The sequence below is a fragment of the Atta colombica genome, unplaced genomic scaffold (assembly GCF_001594045.1).
Source record: "Atta colombica isolate Treedump-2 unplaced genomic scaffold, Acol1.0 scaffold166, whole genome shotgun sequence".
Lineage (NCBI taxonomy): Eukaryota > Metazoa > Arthropoda > Insecta > Hymenoptera > Formicidae > Atta > Atta colombica.
The window spans coordinates 22,706-48,697 of record NW_017259257.1 but is presented as its reverse complement, the minus strand read 5'-3'; the positions used below and the strand labels follow the sequence as shown (position 1 = coordinate 48,697).

Sequence of the window (25,992 nt, the reverse complement as noted above, 5' to 3'; positions counted from 1 at the left end):
TAATTGACTCTTATTTAAAATAAACCGTTTTAAATAAGACGTTAATAAGGCCCAGTGATTGAGTTAAGATATTTTAAGATTGTGTTTAAACAATATATTTAAATGGAAGAAAAAAAAATAACGGACCCGTACATTAACTGGCTCACTAGGCTCTCAGACCAGTGAGAATAATAGTAAGTAAACAAGTTAGTAAACATCTATGACTTTTGCTTACCATATATACAAGTTAGTTGTATATCGACTTCTGTTCGAAAGCAAGTGGCATAACGGAAGAAGAAGCCGTATCGGTTAGAGTGCTAATTAAAATCATCTACCAGAAACGACTTAATATTGAGAATTCTTTCATCGGATTGTATTATATCGATCGAAATAATGCAAGGGGATGGAAATAATGAGAATTGTCAAGTTGAATATCTAGAACCTCCGGTCAAATCGGAGAATGACAAGAAGGAATATAGGTGAGACAAAAGAAATACCGATCAGCAATATGCACGATTTCGAAATTATTGAAATAAGCGTGAGAAATATTATGAAGATAATTTTTTAGAAGAAACATTATAATGTATGTTTTATTGATAAATGCAGAAATTCAATTTTATTAAATAATAATATGCACAATATTCTCATTGACGTTTTATTTTATGAATATTTTGTTTGCTTCGTCTTTTAAATTTAGAGCTATCAGATTACCAAATGGTTTAGAAGCTTTGCTAATATCCAATGAAGATTCATGCTCTTCTCAACATCAAGATATAAAAAATGAAATGAAGGTATGAACGAAATAATTTAATGTGCATTTTAGAATATATCTTACATCAATTTTTTTATTTACTTTATTATTAAAATTTATTAAAATTGTAATATATCAAAGACGAGTCTCACAAAAGATATCTATTTTTTCAAGATTTAATTGTATTATTGAAAGTTTTGATTTGGAAAAATTGATTTTCTTTATTAATTGTAGAAGAATTTTTTATTAATTAATTTCAATATGTTTTATTCAATTTTAAATCATTTATGAGTTCCATTAATTGTGTTTATTCTCCATTTAATATTTAGCGTGTATTATGCGTGTATTATGATACGTACATAAATATATTTTTTTAAATAGGTTGCATGTTGCTTATGTGTGAAAACAGGATTTTTCGAAGAGCCACCAGAATTTCCAGGCATATCATTTTTTTTCGAGCATATCCTTTTGACTGAATTTAACGAATATTGCAAAGTACTAAAATATAATACACATAAATTTGATATAAAATTTATTTATTTGTATATTAAATTGTTTAAATCATTTTTACTCTCTTGCAGAAACATGATTTAGAAAAATTTTTCGAGAAATATGAAGGCAATTGCAATTGCTTACTTCATTACGAATATACATCGTTCGTCTTTGATATTCAAAAAGAACATTTTTTATCAGTTCTCATTAATTTTGCTGAATTTTTCACTAACCCTTTACCAGAAAAAGATGTATTTATGCAGAATCGAAACGACATAAAAGAAGGTAGATTATACTCATAATATTGTTGTTGCAACTTGCAATCTTAATATCGTATTTATAGAATAAATATGTAGAATTTCAGACAGTTTTAAATTTAGCCAAGAATAAAGTTCATCAACCACTGCTTTGCTCCTTTACGCGAACTAATCATCCAATCAACAAGATTTTTGAGGATCGTATTATGAAAGTGCACGAAAATTTGGATTACACGAAATTATATGAAGAGTTACATAAATTCAAAGAGCGCTATTATAGTGCTCGCAAAATAAAGCTGGTTATACAGGTAATTTTGTTAAAATTGCGACAAACAATTAATTACTTTTACAATATACAATTTATTTATTTCAAAAACAAGCTTAAAATTTATAACATGATACACCTTTTTATAGGCAAAATTACCGCTAAATACATTGGAACAATATGTCACAACTGATACGTGTTTTATTAATATACCAACTAACAAACTATCTCCCGATGACTCTACCGAATTAATAAAAAATGATGTTCCTTTTGATACTGCCGTTTTTCAAAAAATATATAAAATTTCTTCGAAACATGGACAAGTATGTGACTAAAATTTAACCAAGTCGAGAAAAAATTTATGTTTATACTATGCGTAAAAACATAAATATGTAATTTGACTTTTGCAGCTAGAAATAACATGGGCCATGCCTTCGCTATATCCTTTATATAAAAGTAAACCAGATCAATATATCTCACAGTTTATTGGACATAAAGGAAAAGGTTCCCTAATTAGTTATCTATGCGAAAAAATGTGGAATATTTCTCCTTCCAATGAGGAAATTTGTTGCAGTATACATACTTTCACGTACAGCTTAATTAAGATTATTATAAATCTCTCCAAGAAAGGAAAACAGAATGTGAAGGAAGTTCTAGATGCGATATTTTCCTATATCAATTTGCTAAAGAAGGAAGGTCCGCAGAAAAAAATTTACGACGAGTTTAATGAGATTTCAAGAAATACTTTTAGGTAAACTAATTTTAGAAATAAATAGATATATGAAAATAGATATATGATAATTGAAAAAATAAAATTTTCGTGAAAAATATAACGTCACTTATATTTGGAGATCTTTTTAGATATTTTGATAAAAATCCAGTGGATAACGTGAAGAGTTTATGTATAAATTTACACACGTATCCGTCGCGCGATTATATAACTGGAAACAAAATTTATTTTGAATATGATCCAGAAGCTATAACAAAAATTTTGAATTATTTGACGCCAGAGACTGCAAATATTATGATTTTCGACAATGACTTTGGTAATCTAAAATTAGATAAGCTCGATTCATGGTCGAAAACACGATATACAGACATCAAGGTACCACACGAATGGCTCGAACATTGGAAATCCGTCGAGCCATTGTCAGATTTTTATTTACCGGAGAAGAATATATATCTTCATATTGAACATTCTTTAGAACCATTGCCTGCAAATGTTCCAAAATATCCTATAAAATTATACAGTAACAGTATATCAGAGCTTTGGTATCGCCCGAATCCCAAGTTTCGTTTACCAAGATCTTATATGTATACACATTTTATTTCCTCTCTAGGACCTCAGTCACCGGAAAAGTAAGTAATGTAGCATAACGTATTATAATAATACTACAATGTGTAGTATTACTGACTCTAAGTACACTAATTTTTAAGTTTGGAATTATTAATACGATTTCCATAATTTTTTATTTGCATCTTTTATTTTTTTAAAAATATATAAAATTTTTAAAGAGCGGCACTGAAATATTATTAAAAAGCTTCTCTTATTAATAATATTTCAGTGCCGCTCTCATGACAATATACTGCAACATGATAAAATTACTAGTAGTGGAAGAATTATATCCAGCTATAGAGAGTGGGTACACTTATGACATCAGTGTTAGTGAGAAAGGAATTATAACAAAAATATCCGGACATATGCCGATCGTAAGTACGTATTCAAAGCAAAGTTACATAGTTTCGAAGTATATTATTTTTATTTTATTTATATTGCAGATATTGTTGTTAACTATAATAAAAAACATGATGTATTTGATGGACTGTTCGAATGTTTTGACGGAAATATTTGAAATGATCAAAGATCAACAAGTTGATATTTATAACGATGCATTTACTAAACCTAAAATACTCGCTGAGTACTGGCTATTTATTGTCAAATAATTGCAACAATATTATGAAATTTTTACATAATTGAAAGAAATTATTAATAGATATTAAATAAAGAATTAATTTTGTAAAACACATTAGTAAATGTTATATTTTTTGTCAATTAGATAATAATGAATACATTTTTAATCTTTTTTGCAGGGATGTGAGATTATGGATAGTAAAATTAGTCCATTATACATACGTTGATATGCACAATGCTCTACAAAATGTCAGTTTTGAAGAATTTCAAAATTTTGCAAAATTTTTTGTCAAACGTCTATACATTCAGTGTCTCGTGCAAGGCAATATAACGCAGGATACTGCGATAGAGTCTATGCAACAATGTGTTGAAACATTTAAATGTAACTCTTTACGTTCTAATATGATACAACCGAATAGAGTCTTTCAGTTACCCTTGGGCACAAGTTATTGCAAATTGAAAAATATCAACAAACATGATCCAACTTCCGTTGTGGTAAATACTTATCAAATCGATGTCATGTCAATTGAGTTATCAGTGTTAATGAGACTAATGATCGTAAGTATTAAATAACATGATTTTGTATGAAATCTTAGATGTTTATTCATCTATTTTTAAAAGTAAATAAAATACGAGTAACTTCTTCGACTATTGCGACTAATTTTGTTCCTAAGTTATATTCATCCGCACGTGTTTTCAGATGATAATGAAAAAACCGTTGTCAATGCAATGCCAATTAAAAAATCAAGATTTTTTTATACAACATACTTCATGCGACTGTACGGATGTCGATGGAATTTTAGAATATTCTATTAGTGCCACATATTCAATGATAAATGAATTATACACAACTGAAGAAATTAACAAGTGGCTCGATGGATTTTTAGCATTTTTTAAAAAATTTTTGAATGAATTCTCAGAAAATGACTTAGATGATGTTAAGGAAAGATTAAGAATACTTAAGCAACATGCTGATATAAATATTGAAGAAGAAATTAATAGAAACTGGAATGAGATCATAAAATGTCAATACATGTTTGACAGACACGAGAGAGAAATACTTGCATTAAATAAAATAAAAATAAACGACCTAAGAGAATGGTTTGATAAGTACACGTGGGACGAAAATTATATGAAAAAATTGAGTGTACATATTATAGGAACTGATCCCAACAAAGCGCAATCCATTGCTTTGGAATACATAATCGACGAACATCAAGAGTATAGAAAGAGTGAAGTAGAAGAAAAATATATTACTAAAATAGGACAATACAAAAAAAATCTTTATGTTTATCCAGCAATTGAGGGATACTCAACTTAGAGTGCAGAATAAGTGGCGTTTTTAAATAATAATAAAATAATAAAATTATAAATTGTAATTCTGTATAATAATAATGTTGCAGAAAAAAATGTTTTATATATGGATATGTATTTTATATATAATTATATATAATTGTATATAAAATATGTCAATTTATAATATAATTCTATATAAAAAAATTTTTTTACGAGATTCTTGTTGATTTATTGGATGATTAAAGAAATTATGTATTTATTTTTAGGCAATTTAGGGCACACGCGGAAATTTTTGAATTCTTTTTTTCTCAGTTTTGCTTGCTGATCTATATAGCAGTAAGAATTTTAATAATGAATTGCGGTTTTAATAAAAAAAGAAATAATTTTTATAAAAACAGAAAAATTATCATGATTCGATAAAATTAATTGTTATTTTTTTTCAATTAAAACGTGTTCAAAAATTGTATTTTAAGACTATTTTAACCATGACTTTCAAATTCAGCAAGTGAACTAAGGAGAATATTTTGTAATTCTTAACGACGTAGCGTTACAGTGTTATTTGCAGATTTTGTACATGATAAAAAACAATACTGTAATGCTACAATTATAGTTATTAAAAATTATAGAATAACTCCCTTAGTTTCAATAATTTAATTCTTTCTTAGTTTTAAATGAAAAAAAAAAGAATCCAATAATCGCAGCGTGTTCCTCAAATTGCTACTTATTGCTTCTATATTCTTCCCGTGCACGATAGTATTATTATAATAACAAATGTAGTTTGGAACATTTTGCAACATAGAATATTTGAAGTTAATCAAATTTTTTCACATTAAAATAAGAGTTTATGAGGATTATATATTGACAGTTTTAATTATTAACAATAATTATCCTTTGCACCGATCTTTTTTGAATGAAGGATTATAAACAAATAATGAAAATCATCCCGGGAAAAAATGTTTCATATATAATTACATATAATTATATAAAAAATACATATGTACATATATAGGTATAATATATTTTTCCAGGATGCCATAAATGCAAATAAAGAATAAATACAAATATAATTGTAATAATATCATGCTAATCAGGAAGTAAAGACATGCTTGGAATATAATATTTTTTATTTATTTAAATATATTCAAGATATAAAAAGACTTTTCAATAAGTCATTTCTCTCTCTCTCTCTCTCTCTCTCTCTCTCTCTCTCTCTCTTTCTCTTTCTCTTTCTCTTTCTCTTTCTCTATTCGTATTAAGAGTCTTCTTCTTAACAACTGATTATTTCTAACAAAAGTTATAAAAAAAATATGTCTTTCTTCAAAGTGACACAGATGACATGTTGTGACACATTATATCCTTGTCATTTTTCAATGTTAAACAAAGATGAGATGATCTGTACTGTGCTGTACTGTATTTTTTGTTGGAAGGCACACAAAAATGACTGATCTTGCTCTGGTGCTCGAAAAAAAGGCATTTTTTTGTCGAATAATGTTATATTAAAAAAAAAGAATTGGGGAGAATTTGTAGACATAATGCTCTCTATTACTTTTATATTTAACCATAGTGAGCTTTTAAAAATACTTTGGTATTTTCTTTAGAGATACTAAAAAGCGGATTATCGACATATCGGAATTTATTGCTAACGTTCCGTGAATCTTGTTGTTCACTTGCCTTTTGGAATACTCTTTGATAACAATAATCAATAATTGTCAGAGGAATATGTACATAAAATTCTCGCAATAACTTGACTATCCAGCATTTGATCCATTCTTTTGGTATCTCGATGTCTGTGTACTTCATTTTCGACCATTGTTCGATTTTATTTAATTCTCGAAAGCCTCATCGAAAAACATAATATTTGCGGTCTCTGATATAATAATAATTTAAACATTTTTGTATATCTTCTGGGTTATATATCGAAATATTATGTATCGAAATACAGTTCATTCCCGATTAAATAATGGCACGATGGATATAAATGCATTTTTATACACAAGTTTACATAATTCACTGGCACAATTTCCAACTTAACAATCTAATCATTAGTGCACGGACCGTCGGACTTCAATGGAACACTATTCGAAAACTGGCAATCATTTTAGTAATTTTCGGAAGATAAAATGTTTAAATTATTATTATACCAGAGATCGTGAATATTATGTTTTTCGACGAGTCTTTCGAGAATTAAATAAAGTCGAACAATGGTCGAAAACAAGATACATACATAAACATCGAGATACCAAAGGAATGAATCAATTGCTGGAAATCCAAGTAATTGCGAGAGTTTTATTTCCATATCCAAATCTATTCCTTCCTAAGAACTTCACTTCAATAGTAGTTTCAGCGGAAGTTTCAAAATATCCCTAAAATTATACAGTAAAAGAATATCGGGAGGATTGGTATCGCCCGGATACTAAGTTATCGAAATGTTAAACTTACTTTCTTCTTTGATACTTCAATCATCGAAATAATAAATAATAACATTAAAAAATAATACAACTATATAATAGTTGGATTACTACTATACTAAATACTATACTTAATATTAACATTTCAGTACAATTGTTATGAATATATATTGCGAAATATTGAAATTTCTGTTGACGGACCAATTATATTCAGCTACAACATGGGATTGATTATAAGATTATTGCCACTGAGAAAGATTTTGCAATAAAAATATATGGGTTTAGCGAAAAAATACCAGTAAGTATTTTTTTCAAAGAAAGAGTTATAAACAAAAAATTTCAAGATATATCGTTATATTTATATGTAGCTCTTGCTAGACATTATTGCGCAACACATCAGAGTCTATCCAACAGTTACGAGGAAATTGTTTAAAATTTTCAAAAAGCATGAAAATTGAAATTTATTACAATACATTTAATAAATCTTGGAATCTTGTCAAGTATATAATTGGCAGTTTATATTATTATCAAGCATAATTACAATAATTTCAGATGACACTTTGTGCAAAAGCAAATCCGTGTAATCCGTTTGCTAACAATTTTTTTACCGTTATATTGCCATAATGGTGTAGAAATATTTGTTCATCTTTTATATTGTTCATCTAATTAATCTTTTTCTTGCATGTTGCTAGGAATTGTATTTGCATATCTAATAATAAGCAAAAATATTGCAATTTTGACGAAATATTTTCATTATCATACATATTTACAAAGTTGCTGTACTCAGTTTCACTATTTTTTTGCTTGCAATATTATATTGAGTGAGAATTTATCTTGTTAGTATTATGATTGTATATTAACAAATCAAAATACAAATAATATCAAGTATGATTAGAATTAACGATATTTATTAATTATTATTTATTGTTATATTATATCATTAATTATTAAGAGTACTAAACAGGAAAAAATTAAATGAATTTGAACAAAAATTGAATTCAAATTTTATTTCGCTCAGAATTGTATCATCTTTTGAAATTGTATTGACTGTCTTACCCTACCCAAACTTTTTTGCAGGGACATGAGATTATTGAATATACTAAAGTTCATCCATTATACCTTGATAAGTACACTGTACTATATACTAGCTAAATATACTACCTATTTCGAAGGTCTTCTTTGCACATTACTTTATTGAGCATCTGTACGTTCAGTGCTTGTAAGACATGACGGAGAATTCTGATGTGTCCAAAACTATATGGAAATTTCTTAGAATAATTGATTGTAAGGCTTTGTATTCATAATACATGTCTGATATAATTATAAATCTAGGCAACCTGTTGGATGTCAAAAAGTTTCGAAAGATTTGATTTTGGAGAATTTCCATCAGTTTCCACAATGAGGTGTTATTATCAAGTTGATGTCACATCGATTAAATTGTCATCGAACTGATAATCGAACTGTAAACGATACTAATTAACGTTATATATTTTGAATATATAGCAATATCGGTTTATACTTGTTTGTATTAAAAATTAAATGCAATTTGAATATCATCTTTGATTATTACGATTAATTTTATTCAGCCATTATATCAAATCCGCATTTATTTTAGTTAATAATGAAATTACCATTATTCGAAAAGCAAGAATTTGAAAAACAATTAGATAGTACTGGGTGTTTTCTTAAAAATGACAACGGAATTAGAACTTTACATTTGTTGCTGATATTTATACAAATAAATGCTTTACAATCATGCAGGCGGAACAGTACATTAACGAATTTCTCAAATCGTTTAATAAAATTTTCAAATCGTAATAAAATTTTCAAATTTCTCAAATCGTTTAATAAAATTTTGGAAGAGATCTCAGAAGAAGAATTGGATCGTATCAAGAAGAAAAAAAAAATCATCGAAGCCAAGGACATCATATGCTGATAACAATTTTGAAAAAGAATTTGAAAGAAATTGGAATGAAGTCGTAGAATGCAAATACATGTTTGACAGATGCGAGAAAGAAGAGCTTGCATTAAAGGAGACACAAATCAACGATTTGAAAGAATGTTTTGCAAAGTATATTAGATAAAAGTAATATCAGAAAATTGAGCACTTTTGATTACTTTTGATAGAAAATGATCCAGAGGATTGTTATGTCAGGGTAGAAAATTATGAGTTGATAATTTAATTTTATAATCAAATTTTAGTGAATGTCAATTTGTTTTCTGATTTTAACCTTATTTGTCTTCCATTTTTTTATTATCGAATTATTCTTAAAGTTAAACAGAAACAATTATAATTACAAAAAAAATTTATTGTTATATACAGATATTATACAAGGATCGCGAGAGATATACGTATTGCGAAAAATATAACCTGTAATCAACTATGTCTACAGGCACAAGATTACAAAAAAAAGCTCTACATTTTCCTATAAATCCAGAATGCTCTTAGAATGCCCACTGAGAATTGTTGATACTTCAACAATAATAATATAATGAAAATAAAAAATAAATGGTCCGGACTCGCGCATTTATTTAGCATCGAAATTACATCTCCTTGTAAACTCTTTTATATCACAACACATTTATTTGTGAAAATATTAATTATGATGTATTTATAAGAATCTTGTTTATTTCTCTTTTTATTTAATAATGATTTAACATTAATTTGTGCATATCAATAATACAATAAGGCACTAAAATCTCTTTATGGGTATGAACAACAATAAGTTATTAATTAAGTTAAACTAAATCTTATCATTATATAGGTAGTTCTTATTTCAACATCATTTTAAGTAAATTTTTTAAGATGCAGTCGATACACTCCTGCGATTAGTTTATGAGACATTTTGAGAAATTATACTTGAGACAATTTTAAAAATCAAATTTCTCTATTAATATTGGCTATACAGCGCAGGGTAAATATCACAATTAAATAAGTAAACATGTACGACCGACGACATTGCTTTTATTTCCTACACTTTTTTTGCTTACAATACATACATATAAGATATATTGATCTTTATTCGAGTGCCACAAAGCAAGGAAAAGGTATCTTTTAAAATATCGATTATAATACTGTGCTAAGTTTATTAAAAAGGAATAAAAAACGCAAGATCTTTTCCTTCTTTCTTTTCGGATTTACACTCTACCGATCGACTTAGTTTTCATTCTGATTTTCTGCACATTAACGTAATGTCAGAGATGGAGTTTACAGTTGAAAACGAAAAGCGAAATCGAGTTGAATATTTAGAGCCACCCGTCAAATCGGAAAACGACAAAAAAGGATATAGGTGAGATGAGAACAAATATTCAGCGATTTGATTTCGATGGAAATACGTAAGAAATATTAATATGGCAAACTTTCAAAAACGTTACAATGCATCTTTTATAAGAAAGGAAGAATTAGATTTTTTTTATAAGAAAATTTCTCCGTTAAAGTTTTAATTTTTTATTATTTATTTTATCTTTTAAATTTAGAGTCATCCAATTACCGAATGGTTTCACAGCGTTGCTAATATCCAATGAACATTCAAAAACACGTGCTTCCCAAGATCCAGATGAAAAAGATGAAGAAATAGTACAAACAAGACAATCTATAGTTTATTTTAAGATTTATCCATATCAAGCATAAGTTTTCCTTTTATTTTTGATCTGTTAAAATAAAATTCATAAAAATTCATTAGAATTATAATAGTGAAGTTAGACCTATAGAATCATGAAAAGTATCTTTTTTCTTAAAATCTAAGAGTATTATGAGAAATTTCATTTATGAGAAATTTAAAAATGTTTAAAATTTAGTTTCCTAAGCTATACGCAGAAGAGTTTCAATAGATTCATTTCGAAATACAATTGAAATTATGATTACGGATTATTCCATTGATGTACTTATTCCTCCATTTTATATAACGATATGTATTTTTAAACAGGCATACTGTAGCTTATGTGTGGGGGCAGGTTGTTTCAGCAGTTCATTTATAAATCCAGGCATAGCATATTACTTTGAGAAATTATTAAATTATACGGGATCCGAAAATTATTCAGAAGTATTATCATATAACATATGATTCCATAAAATTCATTTATTGTTGTATTGTAGTGTGTATAAGTATTATCTTATTTGCAGAATAGTAATTCTGATAATAATTTTAATGCATTTACTAGAAAGTATGATAGCTTGATTTATGTCTCAACGGAATGCGAGAATACAATATTTTATTTTCAAATAAAAAACAAGTATTTGTTATCAGCTCTTGATCATTTGGCTGCAATTTTAATTAAACCTTTAAAGAAAGATAACTTTAAACAATGGCGAGCGGAGGCAGAAGCAGGTATACATAATTCAGAATTGTGATGCCAATTTACAAACAATTTATAAATTCACATAATGATATATTTATATGCTATTGTTTATGTACTTACATTATACTTACATGCGATTTTTAGAGCTACGAGTTGCTTCATCAGCTTATAGGAACAGAATAGAACAATTGTTCTCTTCTTTTGCGCTGCCAGTTCATCCACCTAGCAAGTTTCCTAAAGACAATTTTATAAAATTATACGATAGTATAGATGACAACATATTGTACGAAGAAATCGTTAAATTCAAGACACGCCATTACAGTGCTCACAGAATAAAATTTGTTGTACAGGTAATCATTTAAATTGTGACAAGAATCATAGAATATTAATATATTTAAGTCAATATATTTAAGTCATAATATATAATACGTTTTCTAAAGGCAAAATTACCACTGGATACATTGGAAAATAATGTCACTAAGTGCTTTTTTAACGTACCAAATAATGGGCTGCCTCCCGACGACTTTATCAAATTTAAAGATGGTATTTCTTTTGCTACTCCAGCTTTCCAAAATATGTATAAAATTAGCAATATCCATAATTTCAACCGAGTATGTGAACAAAACTGAATTTCAAAATATAAAAATATTATACTAAATAAATTCATAGAAATATCTGTAAAGTAAAAATTGTCTCTTGTAGTTGGAAATAACGTGGCCAATGCCCTCGCTTGTCGATTTCTACAAAAGTAAACCACATCAATATATTTCATGGATTATTGAGCATAAAGGAAAAGGTTCTTTAACTAGTTATCTACGCAAAAAATGGAATTGCGAAATAACATGTAACAATGAAAGCAGTTTTATGCAAACCTCCATGTATACATTACTAAATCTTACGGTTTTCTTCTATGAGAAATTACAATATCTAGAGGAATTCTTAAATACGATCTTTTCCTTTATCAATTTATTAAAAAAAGAAGGTCCGCAGAAAAGAATTTACGATGAGATTTATAAGATTACGGAAAATGATTTTAGGTAAACAATATTAAATCTTAGATAGACTAATTTTAGAAATATCTAGATATATGAAGAATAATTGAGAAAGAGAAAATGGATATATGAATGCTTATATTTGGGAATCATTTTAGATTTTCCGCTGAAGATAATACACAGTTTGATGTAATACATTTGTCTAGAAGTATGCATATCTATCCGTCGCGCAATTATATAACCGGAAATAAGCTTTATTTCGAATACAATGCAACAGATATACAAAAATGTTTAAATTATTTGACGTCAGAGACTGTGAATATTATGATTTTTTACCATAAAGATTTTGATCTTAAATTAAATAAAGTCGAAAAATGGTCGGAAGCAGAGTATACAAACATCAATATATCAAGAGAATGTATCGAACGCTGGAAATCAATTAAACCTTTACAAGATTTTCATTTACCATTGCCAAATATATTCCTTCCTAGCGATTTCTCTTTAATACCAATACCAGCAAAAGTTCCAAAATATCCTGTAAAATTATTAAGTAGTGGTATGATGGAGCTTTGGTATCATCCGTATTCCAAGATTTGTTTGCCAAAATGCTATATGTATTTCCATTTTGTTCCCTCTATGGGACTTTTGTCGCCAAGGAAGTAAGCATAAAAAGCGTAACATTGTAATAGATTACTATATTGTACTATTATAACATTATACAATAATTTTTTAGCTTATACGAACACTATGATTTTTATATAATTATTTATATTTAATTTTTAAACACATTAATATTAATGAAATATCAGTGCAGCTCTAATGGATGTGTACTGTGATATATTATCGTTTCTATTCGACGAAGAATTATATCCAGCCAAAGCAGCGGGGATTGATTGTGAGATTAGTTCCACTGAGAAGGGTATTACAATAAAAATATACGGATTTAACGAAAAAATGCCAGTAAGTATATGTTCAAAACGGTGGAGTACATATTAAGATATATTATTGTACATGCGCGCGCGCGCGCGCGCGCGCGTGTGTGTGTGTGTGTGTGTGTGTATGTAAATGCTTGTATTACAGCTCTTGTTGAAGATTATTGCGGAATATATGATCAATCCATCTCTCATTTTTATGAAAGAGTTATTTGAAATTATTAGAGTGCGACGACTCAAGATGTATTATGACGTATTTACAGATCCTGTGAAACTTGTCAGGTATTGGCTATTTATTATCGGCATAATTACAACAATTATAAAATAACATAATAGGAGAAAGTTACTGACATCGGTCTCTTAGAGAGATCCCTATCTCGGAAATTGTTTGTATTCAAAATTAATTAAAAACGAATGTTACAAGTGCGAAAATAAAATTTTTGCCACCTTCCTTTGTAAATTGCGTAGTTTAAATAATAGTCGTTATATTATATTTATAATATTACATGTCTGTGACTTCCTAAATAAATTTTATTTATATTTTCCTCTGTCATATTTTTTTTCTAAAGCATGGTTTTTAAATATAAAATTAGTGTACAGCATAAATTAGCACATCTGTAAGACAGACCATAAGGTAATTCTTAATCTTTACATTGTTACGTTATAGTGTCAAATAGATCTATTGAGCTGAAAGTCATCGTATAATAGGAAGACTTTTTGCAAAAAGGAAACAGCGCGTTTTATATTTGCGTTTTACAGAACAGCATAAAATATACATATAAATCAACAAAAAAAAATTTTATAAAATAGAAAAGTAGAAAGTACTAAAGTAGAAAAGATTCTAGAAAAACGTATATATGCACATTCATAGGTATTTTGTATAAATGACTTGTATGAAAAAAAAAAGGATAGGAATACATAGTATTATTGTCTATTGTGTCAGTTCCGGGACCCATTTTGTCAAACGCTTATTTTTGTTTACTTTAATAAAAAGTTAATTATAGCAAAATTGCAAACAGAATTGTAAAAACTTCTATGTTATTTGAAGATACTTCATAGTTGTATTTATGTTTCTCAAGTTTTATTTCTGATTTCTGTTTGAGAAAAAATACTCAAAAACAAAGTATTATGCCGGTATCGGTACCTTCTTCTGTTTGAAACAATTAAAAAATTCTTACATAAAAAAATAATTAATAAGAATAAATAAATATTAAATATAACAATATCGTAAAATATATTAAATCATTACATTTGGATCGATTAATTAATAACGTATGTATTTGTATTTTTTTTGCAGCCAAGTAAAATTAACGATACTTAAGCTCATCCAGTATTCGCACGTTGATAAGCACACTGCTCTATATCAAATTAAATTCAAAGAATTTAAAGACTTTGTGAAATCTTTTACTCGAACTCTATACATTCAGTGTCTCATACAAGGCAACATGACGGAAAATGCTGCAATCAGGAATGTAAGGCAATTTCTCGAAAGAATTAAATGCTATCCGTTGACAAATAATACGTTGCTACAAATGAGAGTGACTCAGATACCCTTGGGCACAAGCTATTGCAAGCTGAAAATTATCAATAAATCTGATTCAAAATCGGTAGTGACAAATTATTATCAAGCTGATGTTATGTCGATTAAATTATCGGTATTAATCGAACTGGTAGTCGTAAGTAATATTGTTTGGACTATTTTGAATACACGTAATCACTGATTTACGTTCATATTTAAAAGAGAATGAAATATGCGAATAACTTTGATATAAAGTGTTTTTTCCTTTTTTTCAGTACATAATAAAAGATTCTTTATATGCTGAGCTAGCTGATGTAGAGTTTGAATATATGTTATGCGACATTGAAAATGTTAATGGAATATTAGGATATTTTATTACCATTTGTACTCAGGCAGATAAATATACAATCGAGTACATGGATCAAAGTATAGAGAAATATCTCACATCATTTAAAAAGATTTTGAATGAGATGGCAGAAGAGAAATTTGATAATTATAAGGAATCAATAAAGAAAAATTGGGATATATACTGTGAAGTTGCCAGAAACTGGAATGAAATCATAAAGTTTGAATATATGTTTAATAGATTTGAGAAGAAAAAACTTGCACTAGAAGACATAAAAATCGATGAGATAAGAAAATGGTTTGAAGAGCACACACTAAATGGAAAAAATTTTAGAAAATTGAGCATACAAATGGTAGGTACTGTTCCGAAGAAAGAAGAAGTCAATGAAGCAAGTAGTGAGTAGATAACTTTTTTTATGTCTTGATAAAATTTTATCGATATATATTTATTATCTGATATTATGACATTATTTTTGCCTTTATTTTTTGTTTTTAAATTGCTAAACTTAAAATTGCTAAAACAATTAAAATTTTAATAATTAATTGTTATAGATAAAGCAAAGAAATTACGGTACTTTGCTTTGAATTGCATGATCAACGATCAGCAGCACGATCAGTCCGTGGAAGATTACAAAAAAAAACTCTACATTTATCCAGTGAGCGAGGGAGTCTCTCAAAATTATATATATACAGATAAGATGCTACTATAATAATATAATGGATATAAAACGCTAATTATAAAACATTAAAAAACGGCTTTAATCTGCTCATTTTCTTTAGCGTTGAGACATGATCATTCCCTGATCATTATTAATTATAACTGCATTGTAATAATAATTCTTTCATTTATTATATGCACAATTTAATACCAAATCCTCATGTAATAATAACGAATAATATAAAGAGGCTCTTTAATTAGCTTTCCAATCCTTCGTATTTATTGTCCCAATTTTTTTCCTTTTTATAAGATATATTATTATAATGCTTAATATCGTTAAGAACACTTTGCACGTTGCAATATGGAATATTTAAATAAACTGAGAACTATTAAGCTTTAATATAATAAATCAGTAAAATTAAATTAAAATCTGATAACCATATTGACATACAATTATAATTTCTGAAATTAATTCATTTAAATGATTATATGTAATAGTTCAACACCTTAACATTCAGAGTGGCGCTTTGTATTTAAAGTAATGTATCTAAAATAAAATTGAATTGCATACGGAAGAGCCAACGTAGTTGAAATGTGAAATAATATCTTTCTATTATAAATTTAATTTAAAAATAAAAGAACGCGTACATTTCGACCTTTGATTTAAGGACGTTTAGGTATCATTCAGTGACGATACTTGGTATCATTTCGAGCGATTCGTTCTTTTATTTAAGATAATTAAATTAACGGAAGAACTAATATATCAATTGGCAATGAGTAGTTGCAAATATTTTAGAATCAGATGATATTAACTTAATCTGCTAAAATGTGTACGTTACAAGAAACAATAAAATTATTAAATTTGAGATTACGTGAAAGTAAATTAAAAATACAAAAGTAAAGTTGAAATAGAAAATTACAGATAAAAATAAGAAAGAGCAAATTTAGACATGTAAGTGTGGTCCGCTTCCACGTTGATAATATAATAGAGTAAGAGTAAATAGCGAAAAGAATCGAATGTAACAAATCCCCTCTCTTATGTTAGAAACGTATCCACAAAAAGAAAATTATAAGAGAATCTCATAATTTTTCGTATAATTATTAATAATTACAGAACAAATGAAGAACTTATTATATCGCACCGTAGATTTAATAATTTGTGTAAAAAATTCTTTGAAGGCTGAAGGTCATAATAATATAACATACTTTTTATTATAATAAAACTTTTTTAAGACATCATACATTATACAGTTTGAGTATGATAAATACATAAAAATAACTTTTTTTACACCTTTAATTGCTAAAGTCTCAAAATTATAATGGAATACTGTGAAAACATAAATTCATTTTCAACATCCAAAAACTGGAGCACTCCTTTCAATCTCGGTCGATTAATAGTTCAAATTGGATTCAAATTATTAGCGTGAATCTTACATAAAATCTCTTTCACATGTTTAGATAACAATTATCATCATTAAATTGAACTGATATTATAAATTGCGTAGTTTAAATAATAATTATATTATATTCATAATATTACATGTTTGTAATTTTCTAAATAAGTTTCATTTATAATTTTTAAGTTCCATTTGTCATATTTTTGTCCATAGCGGACAAAAATTCTTAAATGTAAAATCGGTGTGCAGCATAAACCAGCATACCTGTCTGTAAGACAAGTCATAAATTAACTTAATCTTTGTAATGTTATTATTACGTTATAATGTCTAAAAAGGTTTATTAAGCTGAAAACCATCGTGTATTTAATAGGAAGACTTTTACAAAAGAAAACTATTTTACAAATTTGCGTGTTACAAAAACGGCATCAATATACATATAAATCAACAAAAAAAATTTTATATTAAAGTAAGAAGGTTCTTGAAAAACTTAGATGTGCACATTCATTTATAGGTATTTTATACAGATGACTTATATGAAAAAAAAAGGTAGGAATAGCATTATTGTCTATTGTGTCAATTTCATTTTGTCAGACGCTCATTTTTACTTACGTTACAAAGAAGTTAATTATTGCAAAATTGCATACAAAATTATAAAAATTTCTTTGTTATTTGATAGATGATACTTTATAGGTTGTATTTATATTTCTCAAGTTTTATTTCTGATTTCAGTTTGAGAAATATTGTTCAAAAACGAAGTGTTATGTCAGTATCGATATCTTCCTCTACCCAAAACAATTAAAAAATTCTTACATATTCTGGCGAAAAAATTTTTACGAAAACTATATAGATTAAAACATTTTAGAAATCATTAATTTTTCATAGATATTCGTAGTAACATTATGAATATCTACGAAAAATTAAAAATGTCTAAGATCTTGTCTCAATTTATGTAGTTTTTCTGTAAATTTTTCTCTCTATTTTTTTTCCGTCAGATTATTTAAAAGAATCATAATAAGAATAAATATTAAATATAACATTATCGTGTTATATTTTATTATATAAAATATATCAAATCAGATTACATTTTGGTCGATTAATCAGTAACGTATATATTTTTATACTTTTTGCAGCCAAGTAAAATTAGCGAACTGAAGCTCATCTATTATACAGACGTTGATAGGCATATTACTCTACGTGGCAGTAAATTTAAAACTTTCAAGAATTTGTGAAATCTTTTACTCATTGTCTATATATATTCAATGCTTCATACAAGGCAACATAACAAAAAAAGATGCAACCAATAATGTACAACTATTTCTTGAAATAATTAATTGCCTTGACCAGTAAGTTGCAAAAAATGAGAGTAATTCAGACAACCTTAAGTATTTAAAATAATAAATAAATACTAAATAACTCTTTTATATTTTTTATTTAAAATATATTTATTTTAAATAATTTTATTTAACCCTTAGTACACACTTTGAGTATTCTTATTATATACATATACACGATTATGTTTTGGATTAATTTTCATCATTTTTACAAGTATATAAAAATTATTAAACGATTTTTACGTATATTTTGACATCTTTTGCAAGTATAATTTGTAAAGTGGTATATTTATAACAATTTTGCATGCTCCTTATGGAAATAAATCAGATGCTCCTGGAAGTAAATCACTGAAATCGTTGAAATAAATTTATCAGATTGATAAAGACTAACTTCAACCATTTCAATGATGAAAATAATTCATCAGAAGCATAAAAAAAAAAAGATATTTTGGTGTAGTTTACGCCCATGTTCCTCAGAGGGTAGTAATATGCGGAGACATTTTGTGATTACAAGAAAAAGATCCTTGTTCTTTCTCAAGTTTCTCTCTGCGGTACTATACATGTACAGGATGAATCAGAGTCGTTAAACTAACTTTTTACCCTATGAGAAAATTATCGACTTCATATCTGATTAGATTATTACGTGCGTGCAGTCGATAATTTATGCCATTTATTTATCAACGGTCGATTTCATAGAAGATAAACGTGTACATAGTTCTACATCTGCATTTTAGGAACGTAGATGGCGTTTCACCACGAAAACGCAAGTGGTTTTCTTCTCTTTCTGATTTTGTCAAGTCGCCATTTATTGTGTTGATTGGTGTTGACGTTCGGCTTGAGTTTGGAAAATTGTGTCTTATTCCAATCAACGATGGACGAAGCAGCGTCGAGTGCATCGTCCTCACAATCCGCGACGGCGAAATATGGGGAAATGCTGAAACGACTTAAAGAACTCCACACCAAGAGGGTAAGAGAAGTTTGCATTAGAATGTAAATGTAACCTGTCTGAGACATTTTGTTCATTCCGACGTTTTAAACTGCTTATTTCTTTCTTTTATTTATTGACATTTCTTTTTATTTATTTATGAATAATATTGTTTTTTTTTTAGTATTAATTAAGAGTTCTTGTTATTGGAATTTATCGTCATGATTTGTCTATAGCGTATTGATTTAACAGAATGAGGCTAGAATGCAGAATCACAAGGAAGTGGTGGAGGAAGACAAGAGGAACAAGTTGCCTACCAATTGGGAAGCCCGCAAAAGACAGGCCGAATGGATAATGCAAGACGAAGCTGCTAGAAATGAGGCAGAAGCTAAGGTATCATGATTAATCAGATTTTTTATTTTTGACAAATTATACAAAATTATTTATCTATTTAACTTATTCTTCAGGGTGAAGACTATGAACGGAAAAAATTATTGAACATTGATGCTACTGAAGCAGAAAGAATAGCTAGAAAGAAGAAAAGCAAACAGAATCCCGATCCAGGTTTTTCAGATTACGAACAAGCAGCGATACGTTCTTATAACAGACTGGTGAAAAATATTAAACCGAATATGGAAACATATGAAGAAGCAAAGGAAAAATTAGGCCCTGCTTTTTATGGTGATCCAAATACAATATTACACGGTTTACACGAAGACAAAAAAGAAGCGATAGATAAAATGGTCACCAATCTAGAGAAGCAGTAAGTAACATTTATAGGCCTGAAATTTTATAAGCTTTATAAGTCTCGAATTTGATGAAATTACTTTGTTTTTCTTTTTGCAGGATTGCAAAACGGGAGAAATACAGCAGGCGTAGAATGCATAATGATGACGCGGATATTGATTATATCAACGAACGTAACGCCAGATTCAATCAGAAACTGGAGAGATTCTACGGCGAGTATACTCGGGAAACGAAATTAAATTTGGAGAGGGGTACGGCTATATAAGGAAAAACCATTGATGTAATTATCACAAATACTTGTATTTTATGTATTATATGATGACTTTTTATACAAATAAAAATCTGGAGAAAAGAATTTTATGATATTTAATCGAATGTACCTTTTGCTCTTATTGGCGATGCATCTATAATTATTCTGCTATGTACGAAATTCTAAAGATGCGTAGAAATTGCTTCGAAAAGACATAAATCGCCAAAAAACCGGGATAAACTATTTAATGATTCTAATAATTCGTGATGTATACTAATCATAAATAAAAAATTAAATTAAATTATTACATTAGTCATCATATGTGTTCTATTACAATCGCTTAGCCCCTACAAAATTTATTTAATTTAATTTTTTTATACGTATGTACAGTTTTTTATAAACTTCTAATTCAGTTCGCATCATACCACCCAACTGTGTACTATATCTGGAAAAGTAATATTTATTTTTGCAGTGTAAATAACTATTACATTTGCAAAATATTAATCTCGTTTGATTGAAAGTATCAATATGAAATACTTACGCCGTGGCGAAAAATTATGATGATGAGTTACTCGTATATGAATATCTTGCGTCTCCCCTGAAAATGTCAGACTATAAACATTGTTGCAAAATTAAGTAAAACAATATTACGTATAATTCACTATGCATAAATTTCTTTCCTTACCTCAAATTAGACTTAAAGATGTATTTCGTCGAAAAATATATATATATCAATGCGATATCAATGTTGTTAATAGCTTAAAAACATATTAAAAAAATGTAAGTTGTAAATGTTAATTTATACAAATAAGAGCGATTAAAATCAGCAAATACACACACACACACACATATCTTAAACAAACAAACGAGAACAGAGCAACTCTCTTCTCTTTTATTATGTTTTATTAACATGATTAATGTAACTAATTATAATTAAGTACACAGTTTTTATAACATAGTTATAATAGCATATGCTCACACTTTGTTAAAGTTTTTTTTTAAATATAATAGAATAAAAAATATATCACTTTCATTTTAGCGCTTCATAATATTCTCAAAATCTAATCGATTAGTGTAATCGATCGCAGGAGACGATCTTCACGAGTTTCCACAAAGGATATACAAAAAGTCGGCATGCTGTTAGGCGACAAGTTATTTTATTTCATATGGTTGGAATAACGTTCAGGACGGTTTCACTATCACTACGATGACAATGAGGTCGACGGCAACTTCCTCGTCGGTTTGCCGGAACTTATACCTGCACTGCTGCGGTTCAACAGTCTCGGCATGTCGCACTCCTCACACTTGTTCATCAATGGATGATTATCGAAAGTGCACATTGTGCAGACCCACGAAGGCTCATCCCGTTCCTCCCGGTCGTTGTCATTCGCCGGCTGTTCCGATCGCCATGCCGGTGGTTGACTCGGTAAACGCGGTGGTTGTAGATTCGACGGTCTTGTCGGCAACGACTGGCCAGTATAAATGCCCTGATAAAACTCCTCATTCGTTTCGCCCAATGGTACTGGAAAATACAAGTTATTCGCCACGAGTTCTACTAAACTTTGTATGTACACAATAACGTGATAGGAAATAGATACCTCGTCTGTCTGACCATTGATCGACTTCTATGGCCAATCTGTCGCACTCGACCTGTAGCATATATATTTCGGTCTTCAGTTTTCTTTTTAGCTCCTGGAAAAATCGCGCATTGAAAATAAAAAAAAAAGAGAAAATGCATAAAAAATGATCGATTATCGTTTGCAATTGTACGTACTTGAGGTGATATCAAGGGATCCGGTCGGGTTAATGCCTGCACTTCCTTCTTCATCGCTTCGAGTCGTCCCTTCTCAGCCCTGAGCTCCTTGGCGAGCCTCTCCTTCCTAGCCAGTTGCTCCGCGACTAATTTCTTTTGGTGCTCCTCCACTAAAAATTCCAAAGACTATTTTAATTAGCATGTACATCAATCAAACAAGTCAAATAATTCCAGATTTTACTTCAATCATTTTCTAATTCTACTTTGTCACGAATGACCACTCATAAATTTGATTACATATCGCCTCGTCTCATTAGTACTTTATCGATCACGATGACAACGGATTAGATATACAATTTCATCAGCTATCGCATCTGCATCATAGATTGACAGTCGCGCTCTCCGTATTGTGTCTGCAGCATTATCGTGCTTCTTAATCTTAATTCTTAATTAAAAAAAAAAAAAAACGAAAAGTTCACGTATATGGCATTTAATGTAATGGCCCAGGGAACGCGTCGGACTCTCACGATCAGAAAAACCGGATCAGGTGGTCCGCGTAGTTGTAACCGCGAGCGCGCGCGGGCTATGTATAGCCCGGAGCGTGGGGTCAGGAATGCGTAAATATCGTTCCCGGCGTTGCATGCGTGGGCGTAGTACGTGCGACCGAGTGACTTCCAGGTAAATATACACGTGCGCGCGATTCTGCAGCGCTGGCGAAAGCGGCGACGAGGACGCGCGCCGACGACGATGTCATTCTGTTCTGATCCGTAGGTTCACCTTGGCACAACGGCGATCGATTCCGATCGGAAGCCATGTGGTCCCCGAGGGAGGAAGAGACGGCGTTAAGAGGCCCGACGCCGCTGCTCGTTGTGGGTCCGGATGGTGTTGTGGGAAGGCTGCAACCCGGGATAATATTCGTTGTCGGCGGTATGGAGGGAGTAGTCGGTGCGCTCATCGTCGTCGTAGGCCTTGGCAATTGGTTAGGCGGTTCTAGAGAAAGTTCTGAAAACGATATAGCAAATCTGTATTAAATAAACCCGTATCTCGTGTCAATTTTAATAAAAAAATTCTCTAACTAGAGTTAAAGATTTATATTTTTATAATATGATTTTATTCTTAATTTTGTTGAACTGTAATTTTACTAAAATTAGAATCAGACGTCTGAAAACACTTCGTGTATGTACGCTTACGTTTCGTGTTTTCATCACAGAATCTACATAAATATTATATAACTTTAATAATGTTCATTTTTTATATAATATATTTTATATTCAAAGTTTATGATATAACATTTTATATTTATATATAATATAATATTTCTTTCTCAATAAAACTTCTTTTTTAAAATACGAATGAAATTCTTGCCTCCAAATTAAGTCTGGATTGAATTGAAGTGTTTTAAGTTAAGAACGTACCAGGCGACCGTAGTGGGTTTTGAGCCCACGGCGGCGGTATAAACGGCTTAGCCATAGGTGGTCTGATCCTCGCCGCCGCCACACTACCGACGTTTCCAGGACCAATGCTGATCTGCAGACGGCTCTGAAAGCCACGTGGATCCAAGGACGAGGTCGAGTAGGTCAGACTCGATCCTTCCGACCTGATATCGATTGGAGGTTGCGGCTCAGAGGAGGGTGGCCGGAGGGTCAAACTGACCGACGTATAACTTCGCGTATGATCGATTTGCGTCTCGGACTTCCCGATGGCTAACAGAGGCTCGGCATAATGAGGCCGTGGCACGACGACAAGATCGTTTCGTTTACCGACACCGATCGTCGGTGCCGTTCGAAAATCTGCTGATATAAAATCACGATTAGACAATCATTCTTTTAAAAAGAAATACATTTTTCGCCAAATCTCGTGGATAATTTTAGACAATTGAAACAAATCAAAAGAAGTCGACGGTATACAATCGAGGTCAATTAATTTGCGAACTGGTCCATCTGAACAGCGATTACGACAGAAGCTTATGAGCGCGATTAAAATGAATTGTCTCTAATAATATCTGTAATAAACAAGCATGCCGCAAGAAATCAAGATTCAAGAAGAGCGTATCGCGTTGCTATACAATCCGCTTTCGCTTGCAATTATTCTTTTGCATCCTGTCCTTCTACCTCTTCCTATAGTCGTCAGCAAAATATTATCATTCCGCAATCTCTTTTAATTTGATACTATTGTAATTTAATTCTTAGTCTATTGCTGTTGTAATCTAATTCTTAGTACGCTGCTGGATCGTATCACATATTTAACGCTCATTAATATATAATTATTGTAAGCAGTTTATATTACAAATTTCCTGTCTTCTTTCCGAAAAACAACAATTTACTTTATTATCAATTCTAATAAGTCTCCTTTAATATCCATGCTTTTTACTAAAATATTACGCACACTAAAAATATATTAAATTTTAAATATTTATTTGAACAGTGCCAACTAATATTTATTTATGGTAAATAAATATTTATTCAACTAATATTTATTCAATAAAAGAAATGATAATTAAATCAAATGAATGGTTCTTGTACAAAATAAATATATCTTTATATTTAGTAAATATTTAGTTAACACTATTCAAACGATTTATTAAGATTTAATAATTTTTTTTTCAATGCACAATCTTTACAATTCGGAATGTTCAGCGTTAAATAGTGCAAATACAATATCAATTCCAGCAAGGAGACAACGTCCGTCTTCCGTACCGCGATTGCCCGCGGGGCTGCAGGCGACGTTGACGTTGAGCTCGAAGCCGGGTGGCGCATTGCTGCCGTTGCTGTTACTATTGACGGTGCAACAACCATCGTCGAAGAAACCGCGCGACGTGCAGACAGCCGGCGCAGACGAGGGAGTGGCGACGCCGCTGGACGACGCCGGCGTCGCAGCTGCGACGGCGACGGCGGCAGCGGTGCGGGTGCAGCCTATGAGAGGGTAGCGACGGCTCATACCGATGTCCAACGACGCCGGTCGATGAGGACGTCCGACGCTGACGTTGCTCGCGACCATTTGGTTCATCGGCATACCGGGCATACAGCAACGCTGTTGCGATGCGAGTTGTTGCTCTCGTTGTTGTGCTTGCGATTGCTGCGGCTGCAGCAATAGCGGCTGTTGCATCCCGATACTGGGGGCTGGGGGTGGAAACGCGCCCGGTGACGGACGGGACTCCTGGGTGGCCCGCAGGCTTCTCGCGCATGTCTCCCGGTCGTGACTGTTCTGCAACGCACACGTATCTGGAGTCAGCTTGCCGCCGATTGTCCCCGATGTTGATTCCGATTTAGGAGACACCCGTGGAACACGTCCCGAGTCCGTGTTTCTTTTCGAGGGCCGCCTTCCGAAAGGAACGCATCGCGCGATCGCTTACAGTTAATCGCTTATATTAGACATGTGTATGCTAGGAAAGACTTATAATATTCCAGAATGTCAAAACCGGATGTTCCATCTGACTATAATCTCTTTGGCTAACAATTATAATATGAATTTCGACCAGTGAGAA

At 30.2% G+C, this 25,992-nt stretch overlaps 4 protein-coding genes across 7 annotated transcripts in view; 3 read left to right on the top strand and 1 right to left on the bottom strand.

The window, feature by feature from the left end:
* Nucleotides 1-372: 372 nt before the first annotated feature.
* On the top strand, nt 373-4,977 carry LOC108686168 (nardilysin-like). Its single transcript, XM_018191306.1, has 12 exons — nt 373-458; nt 677-770; nt 1,112-1,225; nt 1,312-1,507; nt 1,579-1,787; nt 1,894-2,067; nt 2,155-2,495; nt 2,606-3,103; nt 3,310-3,454; nt 3,524-3,663; nt 3,836-4,214; nt 4,357-4,977. The coding sequence occupies exons 1-12, from the start codon at nt 373-375 to the stop codon at nt 4,975-4,977; spliced, it is 2,997 nt and encodes a 998-aa protein (XP_018046795.1).
* A 4,377-nt stretch (nt 4,978-9,354) lies between these two features.
* Nucleotides 9,355-15,851, top strand: LOC108686167 (nardilysin-like). Its single transcript, XM_018191305.1, has 12 exons — nt 9,355-9,431; nt 10,474-10,650; nt 10,838-10,937; nt 11,484-11,688; nt 11,804-12,009; nt 12,100-12,270; nt 12,362-12,696; nt 12,810-13,310; nt 13,461-13,611; nt 13,732-13,865; nt 14,881-15,259; nt 15,378-15,851. The coding sequence occupies exons 1-12, from the start codon at nt 9,355-9,357 to the stop codon at nt 15,849-15,851; spliced, it is 2,910 nt and encodes a 969-aa protein (XP_018046794.1).
* A 3,785-nt stretch (nt 15,852-19,636) lies between these two features.
* On the top strand, nt 19,637-20,857 carry LOC108686242 (pre-mRNA-splicing factor Syf2). Its single transcript, XM_018191434.1, has 4 exons — nt 19,637-19,800; nt 20,011-20,151; nt 20,226-20,521; nt 20,605-20,857. Exons 1-4 carry the CDS (start codon nt 19,705-19,707, stop codon nt 20,768-20,770), a joined length of 699 nt encoding a protein of 232 aa, XP_018046923.1. The 5' UTR covers nt 19,637-19,704; the 3' UTR covers nt 20,771-20,857.
* LOC108686240 (uncharacterized protein PB18E9.04c) overlaps nt 20,787-25,992 on the bottom strand; it is a 14,949-nt gene continuing 9,743 nt past the window's right edge. For 2 of the 4 annotated variants that reach the window (XM_018191431.1, XM_018191433.1), the window contains exons 2-9: nt 25,205-25,707; nt 23,924-24,298; nt 23,286-23,510; nt 22,530-22,678; nt 22,354-22,447; nt 22,014-22,277; nt 21,297-21,353; nt 20,787-21,200 (exon numbers count right to left, since the gene is read on the bottom strand). In XM_018191431.1, the coding sequence (XP_018046920.1) occupies nt 21,175-21,200; nt 21,297-21,353; nt 22,014-22,277; nt 22,354-22,447; nt 22,530-22,678; nt 23,286-23,510; nt 23,924-24,298; nt 25,205-25,707 (1,693 nt within the window). In that variant the 3' untranslated portion in view covers nt 20,787-21,174. Of the gene's footprint in view, nt 21,201-21,296; nt 21,354-22,013; nt 22,278-22,353; nt 22,448-22,529; nt 22,679-23,285; nt 23,511-23,923; nt 24,299-25,204; nt 25,713-25,992 lie in introns of all 4 variants that reach the window. The other 2 variants (XM_018191430.1, XM_018191432.1) reach the window with 1 other exon arrangement.